The 21,732-nt window shown below is 43.3% G+C and overlaps 1 protein-coding gene across 1 annotated transcript in view; it reads left to right on the top strand.

Annotated features, from left to right (window-relative positions):
* The window catches only part of LOC115092374 (epithelial-stromal interaction protein 1-like), a 133,921-nt gene that overhangs the window by 54,156 nt on the left and 58,033 nt on the right, over nucleotides 1-21,732 (top strand). The window contains exons 6-7 of the mRNA XM_029603178.1: nucleotides 12,843-12,936; nucleotides 15,675-15,758. Of these exons, the coding sequence (XP_029459038.1) occupies nucleotides 12,843-12,936; nucleotides 15,675-15,758 (178 nt within the window). The remainder of the gene's footprint in view (nucleotides 1-12,842; nucleotides 12,937-15,674; nucleotides 15,759-21,732) is intronic.

Consider the following 21,732-nt stretch of genomic DNA (forward strand, 5'->3'; position numbering starts at 1 on the left):
ATCTTAATATCACGCTTAGCAGAGATAGGCAATCTCTAACACAGCCCTATCATGGTTTCTCCTCCTACTTGACCACAGAAAAGTACTAGTCAAACTTGATAATCCGAATCCACACACATTCCTCTTTCACAAGGCGTACCCCAGGGCTCCTCCCTTTCCTCCACCCTCTTTAACATCTACCTTCTCCCTCTTTGCCACTTATTATCCAAACTGGGACTAAAATTCTTCTTGTACGCTGTCGACGTACAAATACTTATCCCCATCCAAAACTCCCACAACGAAACCCTGCACTTCTGGGAGACATGCCTTACTTCTATCAACGCCCTCCTTTCCAACCTACACCTTGCACTCAATACTTCAAAAACTGAAATCCTAATTATTACTAATCAACCCAGCTTATCCATTCACCAACTGCAACAGAACACTTCACAAAATCTCACACCTCCGTCCACTGTCAGAGATCTAGGAGTTCTCTTAGATACACAACTTAGCTTCAAATCCCACATTTAAATCGCTCCTAAAAGGGGGCTTCTATAAACTCCAAACCCTCAAAAAACTTAAGCCTCTCCTCCACGCAACATGACTTCCGCACTGTTATGCAAACCACTATACTATCAAACTTGACTATTGCAACTCACTGCTAATAGGCCTTCCAGCTTCCACAATCAAACCCCTCCAAATCTTACAAATGCCATGGCTCGCATCCTTACAAACTCAAGAAAGACTGATCATATTACTCCCATATTACAAAACCTCCACTGGCTACCAATCACCTATCGCTCTCAATACAAAACACTCACTATCATACATAACACGCTATATAAAAATAACTCCCCCTGGATCGAAGATATGCCACACTTCCACCAGGCCAACCGTCCTACCAGAAACTCCCTTGCGGGCACCCGCCACACCCCTTCACTCAAAATTGCTCCACCTCACAAACACCAGAGCGAGAGCCTTCTCCATCGCCGGCCCCACCCTTTGGAACTCCCTCCCCACTGAGCTCCGACTAGAACCTTCACTTAATCAATTCAAAAAAGGAATCAAGACCTGGTTATTTAAACAGGCCTATCCCAACGCCTCTCAACCCTAGCATTTGACTTCTCCTCAACACTCATTATTTCCCTCTCCCTAGTACAGTGTCCCCCGCCCCCCTACACACCCTCCCTCCCTCACCACCCCATCCATTTATGGCTTCCTGATATTCAGTCACCACCTCTCCTTCCCTTCGCCACCCCCTGCCCCTTGTACAGTTCCTACCCCACCCCGCCTCCCCTAATGCGCTTCATCCCCCACCCCCGCGCTACCCCCCCACTTTGTCGTCTCTTGTTATATAATTAATTATGTCCAACCTGGTTAACCACATGTAATCTCATTTAATAACTGTGGCGCCCGTTGGCTCTACAGTAAAGTTGTCACCTTTTAACTTCCTATCCTTCCTCCATCTATCATTGTAATTTCCTTTCTCAGTTGTCTGTAAACCGACATGATGTTTTTTTTTTTACGAATGCCGGTATATAAAAGTTATAAATAAATAAAATAAATAAATAAATGTAAACCGAGGTGATGTTTCGACTAACATCGGTATAGAAGACTTTTTAAATAAATAAATAAATCATTAGTATGGCATTGTTAATAAATCACTCCAAAATATCTCATGAAGAACAAATCAAGCCACACCACACACAGCCAAAAAACATATTTAATTGGTGAAAATCTATTACCCTCATTATTTGTTACTGCTGGAAAGGTGTGTAGTTGTCAGTATACATCAAATGATAGCGATTTTGAAATTTGTCAGCCCTGTTTCAGAGACATCACACTCTGAACAGTCATAAAACATAGGGTGGCAGATTATAGACATAACAGGCAGAATAGTGTTGAGCCATGCCATAATCCATATGAGGATTACTGATTGCACACATGTTTTCCTTTGTGCTGTAAAGTTGATTGCAACTAATTATTTTCTTAATTAACTAAATAATATAACTGGTTACTTTTCTGTTTAGATGACCAAGGAGCCTGCTTATCGACTACAGTGCATTAATGCGTTTAGATGCCAAATTTGCAGGGTCATTCATTAAAATGCATTATGGCGCTAACACATGCGTTAAAGTCATAACACATGCAATAATAGTACTATTGCATGGTGCAAATGCAAATTTTTGGAAGGGGCAGGATTAGGGAGGGGTTTGGGTGGGATAATTAAAATGAAGGGCAATATCGCACTGTGCAATAGCATAACACATGCTATCACACGGTTTTAATGCCAGAAATAACTACACCGTTTTTCCTGGCATTAAGCTGTGCGATATGCCCGAAATGGCCGTAACGCAAGTCACGATACATTTTGTAAATTGCATTTTAGCCATTTCTGCGCTTGGGAGGGGAGAGGGAGAGGAGTGGAGTAGAAAGAGGTAGAGAGAGAGAGCACCTCTGGGGAGGCCTTAACAGTATTCAGTATTATATGACTATAGGAGGGCCAGCTAATAGCTTGAGGTGAGGTGGTGGTGGTGATTTAGGGTTTAGGGGCCAGTTTTACATGCAGAGTGAGACGTGTGAACTGCACAGTACACCTCGGTGAAGGTTTGATGTTATTTGGAGTGAGGAAAGACTCACAAAGATGAGATTTCTAGTATGTTATCTCAGCCTAGCTTGATGGTACCCTGTTATAGAGTCCATCAAGCTAGAGTGAGAGAACACTATAGAAATCTCATCTTTGTGAGACTTTCCTCACTCCAAATGACATCAAATCTTCACAGAGGTGTACTGTGCAGTTCGTACGTCTCACTCTGCATGTAAAACTGGCCCCTAAACCACCACCAGCTGCAGCTCACCAAAGAGGAAAGCCTAAGATTATTGTCTCTTGGGGAGCCTCTTAGGGTGCTCTGAGGAGTCCGTTTTGGGTTTGTAAAAAAAATGGCTGATTATATCTCAGTTAGATTAGTGAAAGGGAGATATGATATAAGGTCTAGTCGAAAGAATATAGCAAATTTTGAGGGGAGCGAACGTGCGGTAATTTCTATTAAACCCTCAGGAAAGTGGTTTAAGAATGGAAGGATTGTTTGAACGTGAATGGATGTTTAAACTGTTTTTTAAATAATGTAAGCTCTTTACAGAAAAACTGGTTATTTGTATATGATTTAATTGTGGATAAAGCAGTGGATTTTGCATGCATTACAGAAACTTGGTTAACAAATAAGCAATTGCCATCTCACAGGAATACCCTAAGGGTTATTCTTTATTAGCATGCAACGGGGGTGTTGCTTTTACTTTAAAGATTCCTTACCTTTGAAAAATTATACATTGGCTCAGTCAGTACAGGGTTATGAAGTTATTTCTGTGAAATTAGAATTTGGGGAACCTATTATAATTTCAATTTGGTATTGCCCACTAGGGATTTCTAATGAGTTACTGAACGAGATTGCTGAAGTTATTTCAGGACAGGCCCCGAAGTACCCATATTTGTTAACTATGGGAGATTTTAATTTCCATGTGTAATGTGTAGAAAATAATAAAGCATAGGCTTTTCTGGAGCTTTTAGCTGTAAAGAATTTAGAGCAGATGGTACATGAGTGACCCATGGGGGAGCAGACACCTTGGATTTGGTATTTGGGTCTTTGATAGCAAGACAAAGGGGTAACCTTAGATTAACAGGTGTAGAAAAGCTTCCTTGGATCAATCATTTTTTTAGTGGGTTCCAGATTTTGAATTTTTCCCTAAAAATGTTCAAAAAAAGGATGAGAAGGCCAGACAAAGAGAGGATAAGAACAAGGTTCACACAACAAAGAGACTATAAGGCAGGAACAGGGGCTGAGGAGAGCCAGGAAGACAGCACAAACTAGAGTAGAGCAGCAAGAATCACAAACTCACCAAGCCTGTTGCCGAGGTGAACAGCAAGAGGAAGATTGGCCCCTTAAATATTCGCTGCAGTTGATGTCTTGCCCTGGGACTTCAGCAGCAGTACATAGGGCTGGGGTTGAGGGTATGTGCATGCACCTGCTGCACAGGCAGGAAGGAACTGCTGCCGGGTGATGGTATCTGGTGCGGGGGTGGGGGTGGGGGGTCAGAGCCGAGCAAATCTCGTGCCGTGCTTGTTGTCGGCGGCAGCATTCAGAGCGCATGAGGAAATCAGAGCTAGGTAAGTCCCAATGAGGTTCTTAACAGTACCTCCCCTGCAAGGTCCTCCTCCCTACTTCCTAGGTCTGGATTTTAATGGAAAACATTGATGAAATTTGTGGATAAGTTGAGGGGCTTGAACATTAGAGATGTGATTCGGCTGAACCTTTCGGTTCGGCCTTCGTTATCAGCCTGCCGCGGGAAATTTCATTTCCTGCGGTTCGGGCCGATTTTTTCGACTGCCCCACACCAAAAAAAAAAAAAAATCCAACCCTTCAAATTTAATTACAACTCCCCACCCTCCCGACCTCCCCAAAAATTGCTGAACGTATCTGGTGGTCCAGCGAGGTTCCCGGGAGTGATCTCCCGTTCTCAGGCCGTTGGCTGCCAGTAAACAAAATGGCACCGGTTGCCCTTACCATGTAATAGGGCTATCTGTGCCATTGGTCGGCCCCTGTCACGTGGTAGGAGCAATGGATGGCCCGCCGCCATTTTTTAAGATGGCGTCGGCTGTCCATTGCTCCTATCATGTGACAGAGGCCGGCCAATGGCACCGATAGCTCCTGTCACACGGTAAGGGCAAAGGGCCATCGGCGCCATTTGATTAGTGGCAGCCGATGGCCCGAGAGGGGGAGATTGCTCCCAGGACCCCACTGGACCACCAGGGACTTTGATAAGTCTTGGGGGGGAGGGTTGCAATTAATTAAATTTGAAGGGTTGGGGTGGGTTTGATTTTTTTTTTTTATGTGCCCTTCTCTCCCCCCCCCCCCCCCCCAAAATGATAAGAAAACCACACAAAATGTTGTGGGTTTTCTTATCATTTCGTCCCCCCCCCCGAAACGCGACAAAATAGGAAATATCGTCTCTATTTCCTATTTCGTCGCAAACGAATGCACATCCCTATTGAATATCACTAGCGGGGCCCAAGAGTTCTCCTCCAGGCCATAGTCCTTTCTCTGAAATAAGATATGTAATTCTTCCTTCCTTTCCTGATATCCAGAATCTCATACTGTATGTCATTCTCGAAAATCGTAGGTGGAGGTCGCAAAAAACCTTTTAGATGGCCAAGACAGAACAGCGGGCTTGAGAAGAGATACATGGAACTACGTCATGCATTTGAAACTTGGAAGGTAGTTTGAGTTTGTCACATTTTCTAAATAGGGCGGGAATTTTAGTGAAGGCATTCATAATCAGAGGTTATGGGTACATAACCATACAAGTTCTTCTAGGACAGAATTGTGGTGCAGGATGTCACTTTTAATCACCTGCTTTTTAGAATGAGCCGTGGTCTCTTCCAGGAGTTGATGAGTATTTTGCCAGAGATCATGTAGTTCTTGGGTGGCAAGCTAATGGCAGGGCATGTTGATGATGTAGCTACAAGCATTGATACTCAAGGATCTCATCCAAAAACTAATAGAAAGGTGATGCCCCTGTGGTTTGGTTAATGTGATTATTATGACACATGTCAGCCCACAAAAGAAACAAAGACCAGTCGTCCTGGCATTGGTTCACGTAACATCGCAAAAAGGTTTTGAGTGATTGATTAGTTCGTTCCACTAATCCATTGGACAGAGGGTAATATGCTGAGAAGTTGGTGTATTCTGAATTTCTGACATAAGCCCCTCCAGTAACGGGCGGTAAACTGGACTCCATGGTTGGACAAGATGTGATGAGGGAGGGCCATGTAGCCGGAACACATGTTGAGCAAACAACTGCATCAAGTCTGGTGCCGAAGATAATCCAAGTAAGGCAACAAAGTGGGCCATTCTAGAGAAGTGGTCATATTACCCAAATCGTATTATTTCCTTCAGAAAGGGGAAGATCGTGATGAACTCAGTGGCGATGTGGCTCCAGGGTTCCTCAGGGGCTGGTAGTGATTGGAGTAAACTCCAAGGTCGAGTCCGATTACTCTTATTGGTTGCACAAGTAGGACAAAATTCCACATACCATTTGATGTCATTCTCCCACTGAGGCCACTAATAGTGTCGAGAGAGGAGCTCCTTGGTACGTCGGAGTCCTGGATGACCTGAATGCGTGAGTCATGGGCCCGTCAAAGGACTCATTCTCGCAAATGCTTAGGAAACTACAGTCTTCCCGACCAGATCCGTAAAAGTAGAGGCAATCATAATTCTGGCTGGATCTATAATATGATTAAATGAATTGAGAATTTCATCAGGTTCAAAACTTCTGGATAAGGCATCAGCCCATTGATTTTTCTCTGCTAGATGAAAACGCAATTTGAAGTCAAACAGTGTTGCGTCCTTCTGTCTCAGATGGCTTCGACCTTTGTGCCTCACCTTTCCTCTCTGCTCTCCCCGCCTAGCCTTGGGAAGATGGCTACCGCCGCATCTGCATGCCGCTCTCTCTGGCGTCCCCGGAACGGCAATGGCAAAGCCTCACGCCATGTTTCTCCTAAGGGCTTCTAGGGTGCCGCGCGCGCGCCCATGTCTTTATCCACGTCGTGGCGGGAAATCTCGGGGGCATCCCCCTCGAGTGACTTCACGCCATCTGGGTATTTAGCTTGCCCTTGTTTGTAGCTCATTGAGTTAGCAAGGATCGTGAATGGATAGGAAGCCTCCGGTCTGAACTACTCTGCTGCAGCCGTGCTGCCGCTGGAAGCTCTCCTCTGCCCTTCGGGGTATTTCTCTAACCTGGGTACCCGCTCCTCGGGGACCCTTGCTTTATTCAGGTGCCTATCTGGGATCAGTACTCGCTCCTCGAGGGCCTGCTCTCCCTGGATCGGTGCCTGTGTCAACTACTTCTGCCTGCTGGATCTCCACCTATACAGCGACCAACTTAGTGAGTAATCTAACATTCTCAGTCTGTCTCATCTACAGCTCTGCTGCACTGGGAACCTGCATTCGGATATCCCTATACCATCTCTGTGAGATGGGTCCCCCTCTGCTGAGGGTCCCTGGACTGCCACCTCTGGGGGTATACATCAGCTGTATAATTAAATATGAATCTCTGTGTTTGTGCGTCTAGTAAGTAGAGATGTGAATCGGAACTGAAATCGGATCCGATTCACATCTATAGAGATGTGAATCGGATCCGATTTCAGTTCCGATTCACATCTCTACTAGTAAGTACTGTGGTTCCCTCACGGGGCTCCTCCCCGTGGACGTGGTCATCTCCTCGGTACCCAAGAATCCACTCAAACACCTCAAAAACCATAACAAACAGCTGAAAAATAGAGGACTATCGGGTTGTCGTGGATTCATTTATTGAGCATGAGACAGATATGCCATATTTTTATGGTCGTTATAAATTGTGACTGTGTGTTTGGCTCCTCCAGAAGGTGGTGCTATTCCTCCAGTGCTAGTTTAATCGCCAGAAGTTCCAAATCTCCTGTGGAGTAATTTTTTTTCTGTAGAGAATGTTTTAGAAAAATACGCATAGGTTAATCAATTTCCCATCATTATCTGGCTGTAGAAGAATTGCTTCTACTCCTAAGGAGGAGGCTTCTGCCTCGACAATGAACAGTCAAATAGGATCCATATGTTCAAGCAGGGATCCTTAATAAATTCTCCCTTTAATTGTCAAAAGGCTTGAACAGCCTCTTGGGTCCAATTGCAATCATCTGCTCCCTTTCGGGTTAAGGTGGTAAGGGGGTCTGCTAGTGAAGAATATTCATGGATGCACTGGCAGTAATAGAGAATTCCAGAAACCGTTATAATGCCTTGAGACCCACTGGTTGTGGTCAACCCAGGAAGGACTTGTGTTTCTCTGGATCCATTCATAAGCCATGGAGAAATTATGTAACCTAGAAAGGGTAATTCTTCTTGATGAAAAGCACATTTCGCTAATTTGGCATACAACCTTTGTTCACACAGTTTTATTTTTATTTATTTTATTTAGCGTGTTTTGTATAAGGTCATTCAGTTGTTGCAGGACCTGTTATACAGGTCTTGATACTGATCCAGCGTCTTGGAAAAGATAAGAATGTTATCCAAATATACGATAGCATGTGAATATAAGAAGTCTTGAAATATGTCATTTACCATAGCTTGAAACACTACAGGAGCATTGCATAATCCGAATGGCATTACTAGTCGTAATGGCCATTTCATGTGTTGAATGTGATTTTCCATTCGTCTCCCTTTCTGATGTGAATCAAATTGTAAGCGCCCCACAGATCCAACTTGTAAATATATGAGCTCCCCGAGCCAATTGAAAAGCTCCGTAATGAATGGCAGTGGGTACCGATTCTTCTTGGTAATGGCGTTAAGAGCTCAATAGTCGATACAGGGCTGTAGAGACCCATCTTTTTTCTGAACGAAAAAAACCCAGCGCCTCTGGGGATGAGGATGGCCTGATGAAACTCCTGGCCAAATTCTCTTGAATGTATTGAATTATGGCTTCTGTTTTCCAGGACTGACAGAAATATGCTCTCCCACAAGGAGGCATCTTCCCAAGAAGCAGTTCAATGGAGCAATCATAGTCTCCATGCAGGGGCAAAGTCTCAGCTTGTTGTTTACTTAAGACATCAGCAAATTCCACCTATAGGGCAGGTAAATCCAGACAGGGTTGGAAATGATTGCTGAATTTTAAGTGTCGGGGTCCTCACTTGGATCAAACAACGTTCATGGCACTTGGGAATCCATTTAGCCAGTTGTAAGGTACCCCAATTGATGTGGGGTTGGTGCAACATTAATCATGGCAAACCCAATATTATCTGGTTGACGGCAGATGGCAAGACTTAAAATGGATCATTTCCTGATGTAGTAGGCCGGTATTCATAGCCAGAGGTGTCGTGATTCGGGTAATCCTTCCTGACAGTTGTTTATCTCCTCCCAATTTGCCACCTACTAGCAGGACTCGGAATCATTCATTACATATACGCTGATGATATACAACTATTATTACCCATTGTAAACACCATTGAAGAAACAATGAAACTAGCTAAGATATATATCTTGACATAATCAGACAACTCCTAAACCAGATGGAATTAGTAATTAACATCGACAAAACCGAGTTCCTACACCTTGAACGAAAAAAACACTCACCATATACAACCAACACTCATAACCAATAAAATTCAAGACATTGAATTTGCAATAAAAACAAGAAACCTAGGAGTAATAGTTGACCCTGAACTAAACATGAAACAACACATCTCACTGAAAATAAAGGAAGGATACACAAAACTTATGATCCTGAGGAGACTAAATCCCCTTTTAACGACAAACAATTTTCGCACTGTTCTACAAGCAATGATTTTCGCAAGCACGGATTACTGTAACTCCCTGCTATTAGGACTACCTCAATCTACAATATGGCCACTGCAAATACTGCAAAATTCCGCTGCCAGAGTTTTGACAGGCAAAAAAAAGAAATGACCACATTACAGGAACACTTGCTGAACTTCATTGGCTTCCAATAGAACAAAGAATACAATATAAGGCACTCTGCATAATCCATAAACTAATCCACGATGAAAAAGCCGACTGGCTTAACACAGCACTACGCGTCCATGTTCCACAGAGAAACCTGAGATCTGCCAATAAGGCTCTTCTAACCATCCCCTCTGTCAAATCAGCACATCTCACGCAAGTACGAGAGAGAGCACTGTCACTGGCTGGTCCCGTACTTTGGAACACCATGCCACTAGAAATAAGACTGCAGAGTAACCTGAAAATTTTCAAAACAAATCTGAAAACCTGGCTATTCAAACAAGCGTTCTATAAAGATAAAGACAAAGAGAACGAGAAAAAGATGAGGTATAAAGGCACACCAAAGTCAGAAGCTGTTATTTTAAACTAACAATGCATCGTAATGGTAAAACCAAACCGCCTAAATGTTCCCAACAATCAAGCTTAACATACACACTTTATTTATAATTATGAATTGTTACCGTACAATGATGGCACTTAACAAGTTGTAATCTATACCACCCATATGTTTATTGTTGTGCCCCTATGTAAACCATTGTGATGGTTAACCAACTTAACGACGGTATAGAAAAGTTTTTAAATAAATAAATAGTGAAGCAGAGGAAACTAAGGGTAGATCTCAGAGGCTCGGTAGGAATTTGATTCTGCCTTACTTGTCTTTCTTCTATAAAGTTTCCAGCTGCACCAGTATCTAAGAAGGCTTGAAGGTGTGCTATGTTCTCATTCATGGAAAGACTCACAGGAAGTAAGATCTATGGAGAGGAATCCGAATGACCCAGGGTGGCCTTCGTGCCTTGAGGGAGCAAGAAGCCACATAGTGACCGACACCAGCACAGTAATGACAGAGATTACGTTGCCGGCATCACTGGTGTTCCTTGGGAGAAATCCTGAGGCGGTCTACTTGCATGGGTCTCTCCAAGGTAAATCGGGATTTTGAAGTTTGGTCGGAAGAGCTGGACATTGAAAAGAGGGTGCTAATTGGACTGGACAATGAGTTGAAGCTCTTTCTTGGGATCTTTTCTGGAACCAAAGGTCCAAACGGATCGCCAGTCAGATCAACTCTTCCAATGATTCTGGTGGTTCTCGTCCTTTATGGTTTTGGATAGTCCTTGACAAAAGATGGCTGTAAGGCTATCACCTCCCCACCGTAGTTTGGAGGCCAAGGTTCGAAATTGGACTGCATATTCCCCCACAGAGCGAGAGCCCTGACGAATCAGTAACAGGTTGGAATCTGCAGAGGCTGAATATCCTGAACCTGGCAGGGGATCAAGGCAGGCAGCAGGTAGAATCCAAAGTCCAAAACCAGGTAGAGGGTCAAGGCAGGCAGCAGACAGAATCCAAAGTCCAAAACCAGGTAGAGGGTCAAGGCAGGCTGCAGACAGAATTAAAATCCAGAACTAGATTTGGGGGGGGGGGGGGGGGTCGAGGCAGGTGGCAAGCAGAATCCAAATTCAGAACAGGCAGTGTCAAAGCCAGACAAAGAGAGGACAAGAACAAGGCTCACACAACAAGGAGACCACAAGACAGGAACAGGGACCGAGGAGAACAAGGAGGACCAGGAAGACAGCACAAACTAGAGTACAGCAGCAAGAATCGCAAACTCACCAAGCCCGTTGCCGAGGCGAAGAGCAGGAGTAAGACTGTCCCCTTAAGTATTCGCTGCCGCTGACGTCTTGCGCTGGTGCTTCCGGCGGCAGCTCACAAGGCTGGGGTTGAGTGATGTGCACACACCTGCTGCGCAAGTGGGAAGGAGGTGTTGCCGTTGCTGGCGACAGTATCCGGTGCGCAGGGCATCAGAGCCGAGTAAGTCTCATGCCACACTTTGCTGTCAGTGGCAGCGTTCAGCATGGCAGGAGGACGTCAAAGCTGGGTAAGTCCCGCGGTGGTTCTTAACAACAAGCCTCCTTGCCTTGCCCTGTGGCCCCCTTGACTTCTCTGCCTTACCTTATGGCCTCCAGGCCTGCTAGGTTCTCCAAGCTAGACTTGTGCCCTGTTGGGCTTCCCTGTTCACTGTTGCCTGTCCTTGTCTAGTCCAGTCCTGTCCAGTCTTTGTTCCATTCTTCCACTGCCCTGTCCAGTTCCTTGTCTGTTTCCCAGTCCTTGCCCTTGTCCCTGGCTCAGCTTGTAGCCTGGACCCAAGTCCCCAGCCCGAGCCTGTATTCAACCTTGTCTATCTCCAGCTCCTGCCATGCCCTCCTTATCAGTTCAGCCTCCAGTCTTGTTTGTATCCAGCTCCTGCCAAGCCCAGCACAAGCCCAGATTCCAGCTATGACCAGCCATGATGAGAACAAGCCCTACTGTCCCCCAGAACCCAAGGGCTCAACCTGTGGGGGAGAGGGTTGTCTAGCCCTGCAGTCCTGTACCACTCCTGTGGGGGTGTATCCTGACTCCATCCTGGCACCCCATGATAGTAGGCAGATAGCAGGGACAAGAGTGAGGTGCAGGAAGCTTGGAACATGCAGAAACAAGGCGAAGAACCAGGAACTGAAGCAGTAACAAATGTGGAACAAGCTGGAACAGCACTTCTGAAAACGGATCCAAGGAGTTCATTGTACCAGCAGGGAGTCAGCGCTGAAGAGGGGTATAAATAGGGCAGCCAATCACATCTGGCTCCTGCTGGGCCAATGAGCCAGCAGCTGGCTGGAGCTTTAGCAGCCATCAGAGAAAGTGAGTTTACTAAGAGGCTTTGGCATCTTAACCTGGGCTTGTGGCTCACTTGCAAATCTCTCTGCTATTTGCTCCATTGGCAGCTTCAAAACTGACCGAGACTTGTGGTTTGTGACAAGCTTAAAAAAATGAACTACTCTTAAATAGCCCCAAACCATAGAATTGCATTGTGCTATAAGATGCAACATTTAGGTTTATTTTTTATAATCTTTTTATTTTGTAAGGCCAGACAATTACGCATGATCCACTTTTTCTGAAACTTGAACAGTATTGAGGGGAGGTATATTCTTGTTAATAAGCAATATGTGCAACATTTCAGAAATCTGTTCTTTAAACCAGAACCAGTCTTTCAGAGACCGATATTCAGCCAGCCATATGCAGACAAAGTTAATTGGACAATTTTCTCCGGTTAACTTTATCCAGATAGTCAGCCCACATAGATTCTAAGCATTTTCCCCACTGATACAAAATTAGGAAATAAAAAAAACCTTTAGATCATCTGGGCCTTCATTCTTTGTCTAGCTGGGATGTTATGTTCCACCACCTCTGATGCTTTTAGTCATCGTATGCTGACTCAAAAGGCTGAAGCCCATAGGTAAAATAAAAAGTTTGGTTTATTTTTAAGAGAGCACTAACAATTCTATTTGGATTTCTCCATAGGGGGAATAATGACTTTTTGAGTAGACTGAAATCAGGATCATCATTTAGTGGGTCCTATCAAAATGCTAGAGTTGGAAAAGAATCTACAGCATGGGTAAGTGAACACTTTGACATAGTTACATACGCTTTAAGGATTCTATACATGCAAGGTTCCGCTGCATTACATTTTAGAAGTTTAAAATTCCATGTACACAACTTTGCAAGTGCTCTTGTACTTGAAAGTCAAAACAATAGCAGACAAATTAAGAGACTTAAAAAATGTAGAAGTCTTTCACAATGGTGTTAACTGAAACCCTAGTGGGATAAAAGCATCTACAGTTCCTGCTGAATGGCAAAGAGGGTATCTGTTCACATTAACAAAGGTTTGGTATTATCATCCAGAATGATAAAACAGCACTTGTGCCCTTACCCTTTGAGCCTCATCTCATTTCCTAGTCCATAAACACAGTAATACTTTCCTCTATAAAACTGTTCATGCTACTATTGTACCAATATAATATTTTATATTGCATCCAGTGCAATCAGAGCTGATCTCCACTGGGCCATAGCATCACCAGCTCACTTCTACATCCACCAGGGGCTTGTCTCTTAATCTGTATCTTCGTCCCAGCTTGCCTAGTCCAGCCATTGCAGTTACAGTCCTCGGCCATGGCACACGTATCTGGGCTCTCTCTGGAATCTTGTACTCATGAGCTCTAAGTCTGGCCAACTTTTTATCTCTCCTGTGGGACTGTCATCTTGGCATTTTTCCCATTGGTTGGGAGGTGGAACACTTTATTTCTTCTAAAATTTTCATTTTTGCCATTATTTGGATTTTTTTTAGGAGGAGAGGATTAGAGAATAAGCAAGTGTTTCATCCTCTTCTTTGCCTTGAATCCAAATGGCTCTCCAAAATATGCCAGAGTAGTAGTAGGGCATTAATAGAGTACAGTCTGGGAGGCTTGTGGTTGTCTTGATCCCTACTTTGCAGCTACTAGGCTAGCTGACTGGATTATATTTCTGTAGTTTGATAATAAAGCTGTACTGGTTGTAGAGAAAACCGGATTCTTTCTAAGTTTATGCTGGAAATGCCGCCAAAGAAGCAGCGCTGGAGCCGCCGGGAGTGGGTGAGTAAGACCCTTGCTCCTGGCAGGGATGGATGGGATAGGGGGTCCGGGGGTGAGCCCATTTTCTTGTGTCACTGCGGAGGAATGAGGGCATACCTGGGAAATTTTGATTCCCAGTCACCCTGAGATTACTGGGAATGCGGGGGGGGGGGGGGGGGGGGGGGGGAGACAAGGGCAAAGGACTGGATGTGCATACCCTGGTTTCAATATTAAAGGACAAATCGGTCCCACCCCCCATTCATACCGGGGAACTCTCTGGATTTAACCCGGAGATTCCAGAATTCTAATGGAACTGCTGGGTCTCCAGGCCAACACCTGGAGACCAGGGAGAGGGATCGGGCATGTTTTGGGACTGAGGAACACTGGCCTCAACAGAAAAGGTTTATTTATAAGGTGGGGAAGGCTCAAATTCAGGACACGGGCCCTTTTATTTATGGGTTTTTTTTAATGGTTATACTGACATGTTACTTAACTGGATATCTCTGAAGATATATGATTAAGTAGAAAGTTATCTGGCCACCCAAGACTGGATACCTTTAGAACATAAGAACATAAGATATGCTATACTGAGTCAGACCAAGGGTCCATCAACTCTAGTATCCTGTTTCCAGCAGTGGCCAATCCAAATCACAAGTACCTGGCTAGTACCCAGACATTAAATAGACCGCAAGCTACTAATGCTGGTAACAAGCAGTGGCTGTTCCTTATTGATTAATAGCAGTTTATGGACTTCTTCCCCAGGAACTTATCCAAACATTTTTTAAACCCAGCTACACTAACTGCCTTAATCCCATCCTCTGGCAATGAATTCCAGAGCTTAATTGTGCATTGAGTGAAAAAGAATTTTCTCTGATTTGTTTTAAATGTGCTACTTGCTAACTTCATAGAGTGCCCCCTAGTCCTTCTCTGAAGAATAAATAACTGATATACATTTACCTGTTCAAGTCCTTTCATGATTTTGTAGACATCTATCATATCCCCCCTGAACTATCTCTTCTCCAAGCGGAACAGCCCTAACCTCTTTAGCTTTTCCTCATAGGGAAGCTGTTCCATGCCCATTATCATTTTGGGCACCCTTCTCTGTACTTTCTCCAGTGCAACTATATCTTTTTTGAAATGCAGTGACCAGAATTGCACACAGTATTCAAGGTATGGTCTCACAATGGAGCGATACAGAGGCATTATGACATTCACCATTTTAATCGCCATTCCCTTCCTAATAATTCCTAACATTCTATTTGCTTGTGATTTAACTACTCTGTATAATTTTATATCATATTCAAACATAGACAATTAGGTTTTAAAGTTATCCGGCTACATGTAGGATAGCTAACTTTAGACGGACAGCTTGTCCACTAAAAGGCTTTCTGAATATTAGTCTGTAGATTATTAAATACAGTCATGAATAGAATATTTGAAAGGTAAATTAAAAATATTTGCCATGTGAAGTGTTTATACTTAGAGTCAAAGCATGAATTCAGAAATGTCTTCTAGCAGTGAAGTTGTCTTATGTCAGGGTTTCACAAGCTTGTCCTGGTGACCCACAGCCAATCTGGCTTTCTAAATATCCACAATGGGTGAGAAAAAATTGCATACATTGGAAGCCTGTTATATGCAGATTTATCTCATGCATATTCATTGTGTATTCTGAACCTGATTGGCTATGGGGTCACCAGGACAGGATTAGGAAGCTCTATCATGCATTCTGTTGCATTCTAACCAACAGGCAAGAAGCCATGCTTATCAGCAAGCCAAGAAAGAGGAAGAGGAAAGACACCTAAAGCAAATGAAAGAGGCACAGCACAGGAAGGTACGGTATGAAATATTGGCAGCAAAGTATAAGACTCAAGTTTACTAGCCTGTGTTTTACCAGCTTTAGTCTAACATAATAGTTGATGACAAATAAAGACCTACTGGCCCATCCAGGCTGCTCAGTTACTATATTTGAGATTTCAAGTCTGCACAGAAATAACTTATTTTTTTGCATTTAAAATAATTTTAGGCTTCAGATTTTCTACATGGGCTAGAGCTGATATACTCAGCCCAGTTTAGGGTTTCTGTTAAGTCTTTTTTTATTTATTGGAATGGAAAATGCATATCCCTTTTGGTGCCCAGAGTCAGGATTTTCATATTTTCAGAATTCATTAGAACCAACATATGTTTATTTACATCATTGAATTATGTGTACTTTTAGAAATTATATCATTTTTGGCTACTTTTTGAGGCAGTAATTCCAATAATAGCTGTTAACCAAGATGGCATAGTTTGAGGTAGCACAACTTACTCTATTTCACATGTATACATTTATTAATACAAAAATGCTTTTTAAACATATCATTATTACTCTAATACTACTTACCCCACTTAAAATACAGGCACATCCCATCTGTATAATATCAAACCCACATCATTCACACCATGCACACACCAATTATCATAAAAATCCAACAAAACAGGATCCTATTTGTTTCGCCTCGATGAGGCTTCCTCAGGGAATTTCTCTTAAAACATCCACATTTCCATTAATTTACAAAAATATGGTCTATCTAATGAATTCTACAACATAATTCTTCCCGTATCAACCGCTTCGATGTCGATGTCATTTAAATCCTATTCAAACACATGTTCGCACACAAGTCGCTTTAATCCCTCATAGTTCTCCATTTATTTCTAATAAGACCCCCACTTCAACTGTTACGGTAATGGTATTGCAAATTTCTCCAGTCTTCCTGTCACGAAGAACACTGTCAACACCACATCAACTTCCTTCTCAAACCAGTATTTTGCGATGTTGATCCCCTCTCCAACCTACCAGTCCCGCTTTATCACAAAACCGACTATTCAACTGTTGCGACCATCGCTGCCCGACGTCTTCACTCCGCCCTCTTTACCTCCTTGGCGACTCCCTCTTGCTCAAGTGGAAGGTTGGCTGCCGCGTTGTCTTTCTGCCGTCTCCCTCCGGCGTCCCTGGAATGGCTCGACGCTGCAATCCGCCATGATTCAAAGGGCCTAAGGGCACGTGTGCAGCATGGCCCCGACTGATGTACCAGCAGTGGCGCGAACCTCAGGGGCGTCCCCCTGAGATGACGTCTTCCGTTCCGGATATATAAGGTCTCTGAAAATGCTAACTAATCGAGTTAGCAAGGATAGGGTTACTCTACCTAAGCTACTCTGCCTCCTCGGACTTACCAGGGGTACCCACTCCTCGGGGGCCTCGCTCTCTTTGTTTTCAGGTCACAGTCTGGAACCAGTACTCGCTCCTTGAGGGCCCATGTTCCCGGACTGGTTGCTGAATACCTCTTCTGCCTGGAAGTCATCGCTGTCTACTACACCAGTGAGTCACCATCTCTCTCTCAGAGCTTTCCCTGGAACCAGGTACTCGCTCCTTGAGGGCCTAACACCTGGACTACTTCTATGAGACTATTGGGTGAGTGTTACTATCAAGGTTCGGTACCGGAACTCTGCATACCCTGCCTACTCACTATATTTAGTTTCTCTACAGCCCAGCCATCCCGGGATCACTGTTCCAGTATCTGAGGGACTACAGCCCAGCCGGGCGCTTCCAGCTCACTACTGCCACCTCTGGTGGTTCAATACACTATTTAATAAAAGAACTAGAATGTGTCTGTCTCCTAACTCTGAGCCTGACCGGTGGTCCCTCTCGGGATCTTTCCCCGGGGGCATGGTCATCTGCCACCGGCCCAAGGATCCACCCACAATTACCACAAATAATAACATCAACCAACACTATTGTGACCTCCTCCGGTCCCCAGATCGATATACACGCTCAACTCCTTCTTCGATGTCCCCTCTACTCAATTCACCTCTCTTCCACACTCTTCTGCAAATTTATATGGGCATGGAACTCCTTCCGCGTCATAACCTCCGGTGCTGCCTCCCTCACAAAAGCCCTCGTTTTGCCACAACAGCTTCATCAGGGGAAGTGCCAACTCTACAAAAACACAAACACATAACTCATAAATATCTCAGTCCCAACTAAATTTTTAAAGCAAACACTGCAAAAAACACAGGAAAAAAAAAGTACAGGAAAAAAAGAGAGAGCAGGACAATGAACCGACTTGGCGACCACCTGATTACCAGTTATTTCAGCAACAAACACCAACGCCCATGAGTAGGTGGCCACTCCATCCAAAAATCTCCTACAAACACAGTCCAAAGATTACCCCATTTATCTTTATGACAAACATAACCCAGCTCTTATACTCAAAATCTTTGTACGATAAAAACCTTAACCTCGAGTTTGCGAGCGATGGATTCCCATTCTTCAAAACTTTTAGCCTTCTATAATTGAAAAGGAATCTCCAAATTCATGTCCTATCTTAACTGACTCTGTCCTCAGAAATTTACACATATGTTTGAGCACCTGCACACCATTGCCAGGTATGGGGCAATACCCAATGCATAGCAGTAGAAGCATTCTGAACACATTCACGTGACTTAAAATAGATGTATAATGGTCATCCTTTAAACTTATGAGGCCCATATTCAGCTGGCTATTTGCAAAGTTAATCGACAGCTTTGTCGGTTAGCATCATCCGAATATTCAGTCCAAGTAAGGTTGGACTAAATATCCTTCTAAAATTAACTGAGCACAGTTGTTAGTTTAACTTTAGGTGTGCTGTTCTGCCGACCAGTGTTAGGTGAGCAACTTTGGCTGGCTACTGCTGAATATCAGCACTAATCCACCACAGTTTAATGTATCCCGGCAAAGCTTCCAAGGATGCCTCTTTTTATCAAGCTAAATTTTGTGCAGACTATGATTTACCTGGACAAAATTTAGCCAGTTGGGGGCGGAGGAGGGGGCAGAAATTGAAACAGCACAATCTGTTCAACTAACTCCCAAAGTTAGCTGGAGAAATCCTTTGATTATGGACCTCTTAAGGTTTATTCTTCAGGTTTACTTACATGAGAATTGTTCACTTCACCACTCACCAAGTTTATAGAAGCACCTCGCTTCATTCCTAATCTGTTAAACAAAAATCTTAGGCAGCCACTATGTTTTCTTTGCCTTGTCATATGCTGCATGAATTCTTACAATGGTAAAGAATATATCTGTTATGGATATATTTGAAAACAATTTTAATTTTAGTTAATGATGTAGAAATTATCCAATTATCCTCTGTACTAAAAAGGTATTTCTTTTGAGGACATAGATGCCAAAATTCCTGAGCTGTATACATGGTCAATTATCTGGGGCTATTTTTTTCCTCATTCTGCAAAAATAGATAGGCCAGCTCAAAGGATGATCGGTTTTGTTGTGTGGAGATTTATGCTTGTGCATTATTTTGTAGACCTGTTAAGTGGATCTCCATATCATCAACATAGCTGGTTCCATTACTGTCATCAATGTACAATTCACTCTACTTGTCAAAGAAATATTTCAACTTTTTGAAAATTTCTTAATAAATCTAGAAAGAAGTACTGTGCTTACCATGTTAGTCTAACTGAATACCTAGAAAGAAATGTCAACAAGTTATACATCTGTGATAATCATTAGAAATATATAACCCCTTCATCGTGTCAGTGTGGAATAAACAAAGAATGAGTTGTCCAAATATCCAAGTAAATTCCAGGCTGGATTACAATGTTGGTGTTTGTTTTCAAAACTGTGCAGCTGTAAAGTAAAAAGATGAGAGGGGAGAGTGCCGTGTTGGCAGAGGTGTGAGAAAGCTGAGGGAGACCAACAGAATTTACAGCCATAGGAGGACTATGTCTGGTATTCTGTGAGGAAACAAATATATATATATATATATTTAATACACTTAAGTCTGGGAAAGTATCAGGTTCCGTGCTCTTTGCAAAGCCCTGTGGTCCCAAACAGTATGGGCCTTGTGATCAGGGAAACCACAGCACTGAGGCATGATGGAGGTAGAGAGCCTGGTGGGTGCAAGTAATGGTGTCAGGCTGGGGAAGAATGTTGACATCCTTGGGGGGCATGGGGAAAAACATTCACTGATGAATTTCACCAGGTGTCAACTAGTGTCTTATTATTCCCTTTTATGTGTGTGGTTGTTACAAAGCATTAGGTCATTTGAAATTTAAAGGGGTACATTTTCAAAGACTTAGGACCGATATACTAAAGTGCATTACTGCAAGTGTTAATGTGCGTTAACGCTTGTGGTAGTAAATGCTGTGATGTATTGCTTCTATATTACCGTTAATGTGGATGTAATGTGAACTAACATAAAAAATATGTAAATGAGCTAATTAGATGAAAAATATGCTAATCAGATCATTTAAAATTACAGCAGGTTAACACATTTGCATTAAAATACCAATTTAACTACACTTCTAGTAAGCACAAATGTGTTAATGAAAAAACTTGCTTTTGACACAAAGTACTAAAGAGGGCCATTTTGGGAACTACATTTCAATACATATAAGGGTAAATCTCAGCATAGTAAGTCCAGCTGTGCATAAATTTGTGTCTGTAAAAAAGTTAGATAGTAAAAATCTGTGCCTCCAGGCTCCTGCAATTCTGTGACCATGGGAGAAAACATATAATTAACCTGTTGCATAACCGACAACCTGTTACACAAGTAACAAACCTTAAGCTCCTCCACTTCTTAATTCAATCATCTGAAGAAAGCTACAGAGTACAAAACTTTCATTAGTTTCAGCTCTTTCTGCTCCCTGTCCCAGCTCTTCCCCTCACAAGCAGCTTGCAGGGAACAGGAGAGGAGGGGTATAAGATTGAAGCTGGAGAAAACATAGCCAAAATAGAGAAGAGACATGCTGTTCCCTAATACAGCCCCTCTCCTCCTATTGTTTCCTCCCTCAACAGTATGGAGAAAACAGGAGGGGGAGGTTTGAAGATGGAGTGGATAGAGAAAGCAGTCAGAATGTTGGATTCCTTCAAAGATATCTAAATAGAGCCAGAGATGATTTTCATCAAATTCCTGGATGGAATGGATATTCCTTAGAAAAATTTCACTTTATACAAAAGTTCTTGCATCTGCATATTTGGCCAACCGTACGCTAGATGCAAAGACCTGAATGTGTTTTGTAAGTCTGCAACTGCAGGAGTCCCACAGCTGGCAGATTTGAATTCATAGAAACCTTGAAAACTGGCATTAGAGCTTACAAGTTTTGAACTTGTGCTAATTCAAACTCTTTTTGTGTCTAATATCATGTGTCCAATATGAGGGTAACTTTCAAAAAGCCGCGCAGGTGTACATGTATGCGCGTATGCTGGCTCACACCAATGGACGCAACCATTTTTTATACCATATGCACATATGTTATAAACTCGGTAGTTCGCACAATGTTATATGGACATGTATAAAATGCATACAAATGCAGTCTCTTACCACATAAGTGGGGGAGAGTTTGCTAGGCAAGTGCGCCGACGCTATATACCCCCGTTTCCCCAGTTCGTTCCCTGTTTGTCCTGGTAAAGGATAGGACTTCCTAACCTCCCTAGCTAGATAGCCTCCCTTTACCCTATTAGCTCTGATCCTTCAACTCTGCTAACTAGCCCTGATATTTTTATTCAAAACTTACACACCATCCATAGCAGAAGTAAAGTTACGCGGTAGGGGACGCTGGCATGGCGCTTGTGCACTTAAATACTTACGTGCAGACTTGATATTACAGACCCGGATTGCCCATGTCCTATCCACCTTCCGCCCATGCCCTGCCCCCCTTTTTAAGTTTTTGATTTGTGCGCGTATCGGGAGATACACGTGTACTCGTGCGCTTTTTAAAATCGGGCCCAAGACACACACATATCTCCTGGCTTTGGCATCTGTAGGGCTTTTAAA

This window comes from Rhinatrema bivittatum, chromosome 5 (genome assembly GCF_901001135.1).
Source record: "Rhinatrema bivittatum chromosome 5, aRhiBiv1.1, whole genome shotgun sequence".
NCBI classification, from domain to species: Eukaryota; Metazoa; Chordata; class Amphibia; order Gymnophiona; family Rhinatrematidae; genus Rhinatrema; species Rhinatrema bivittatum.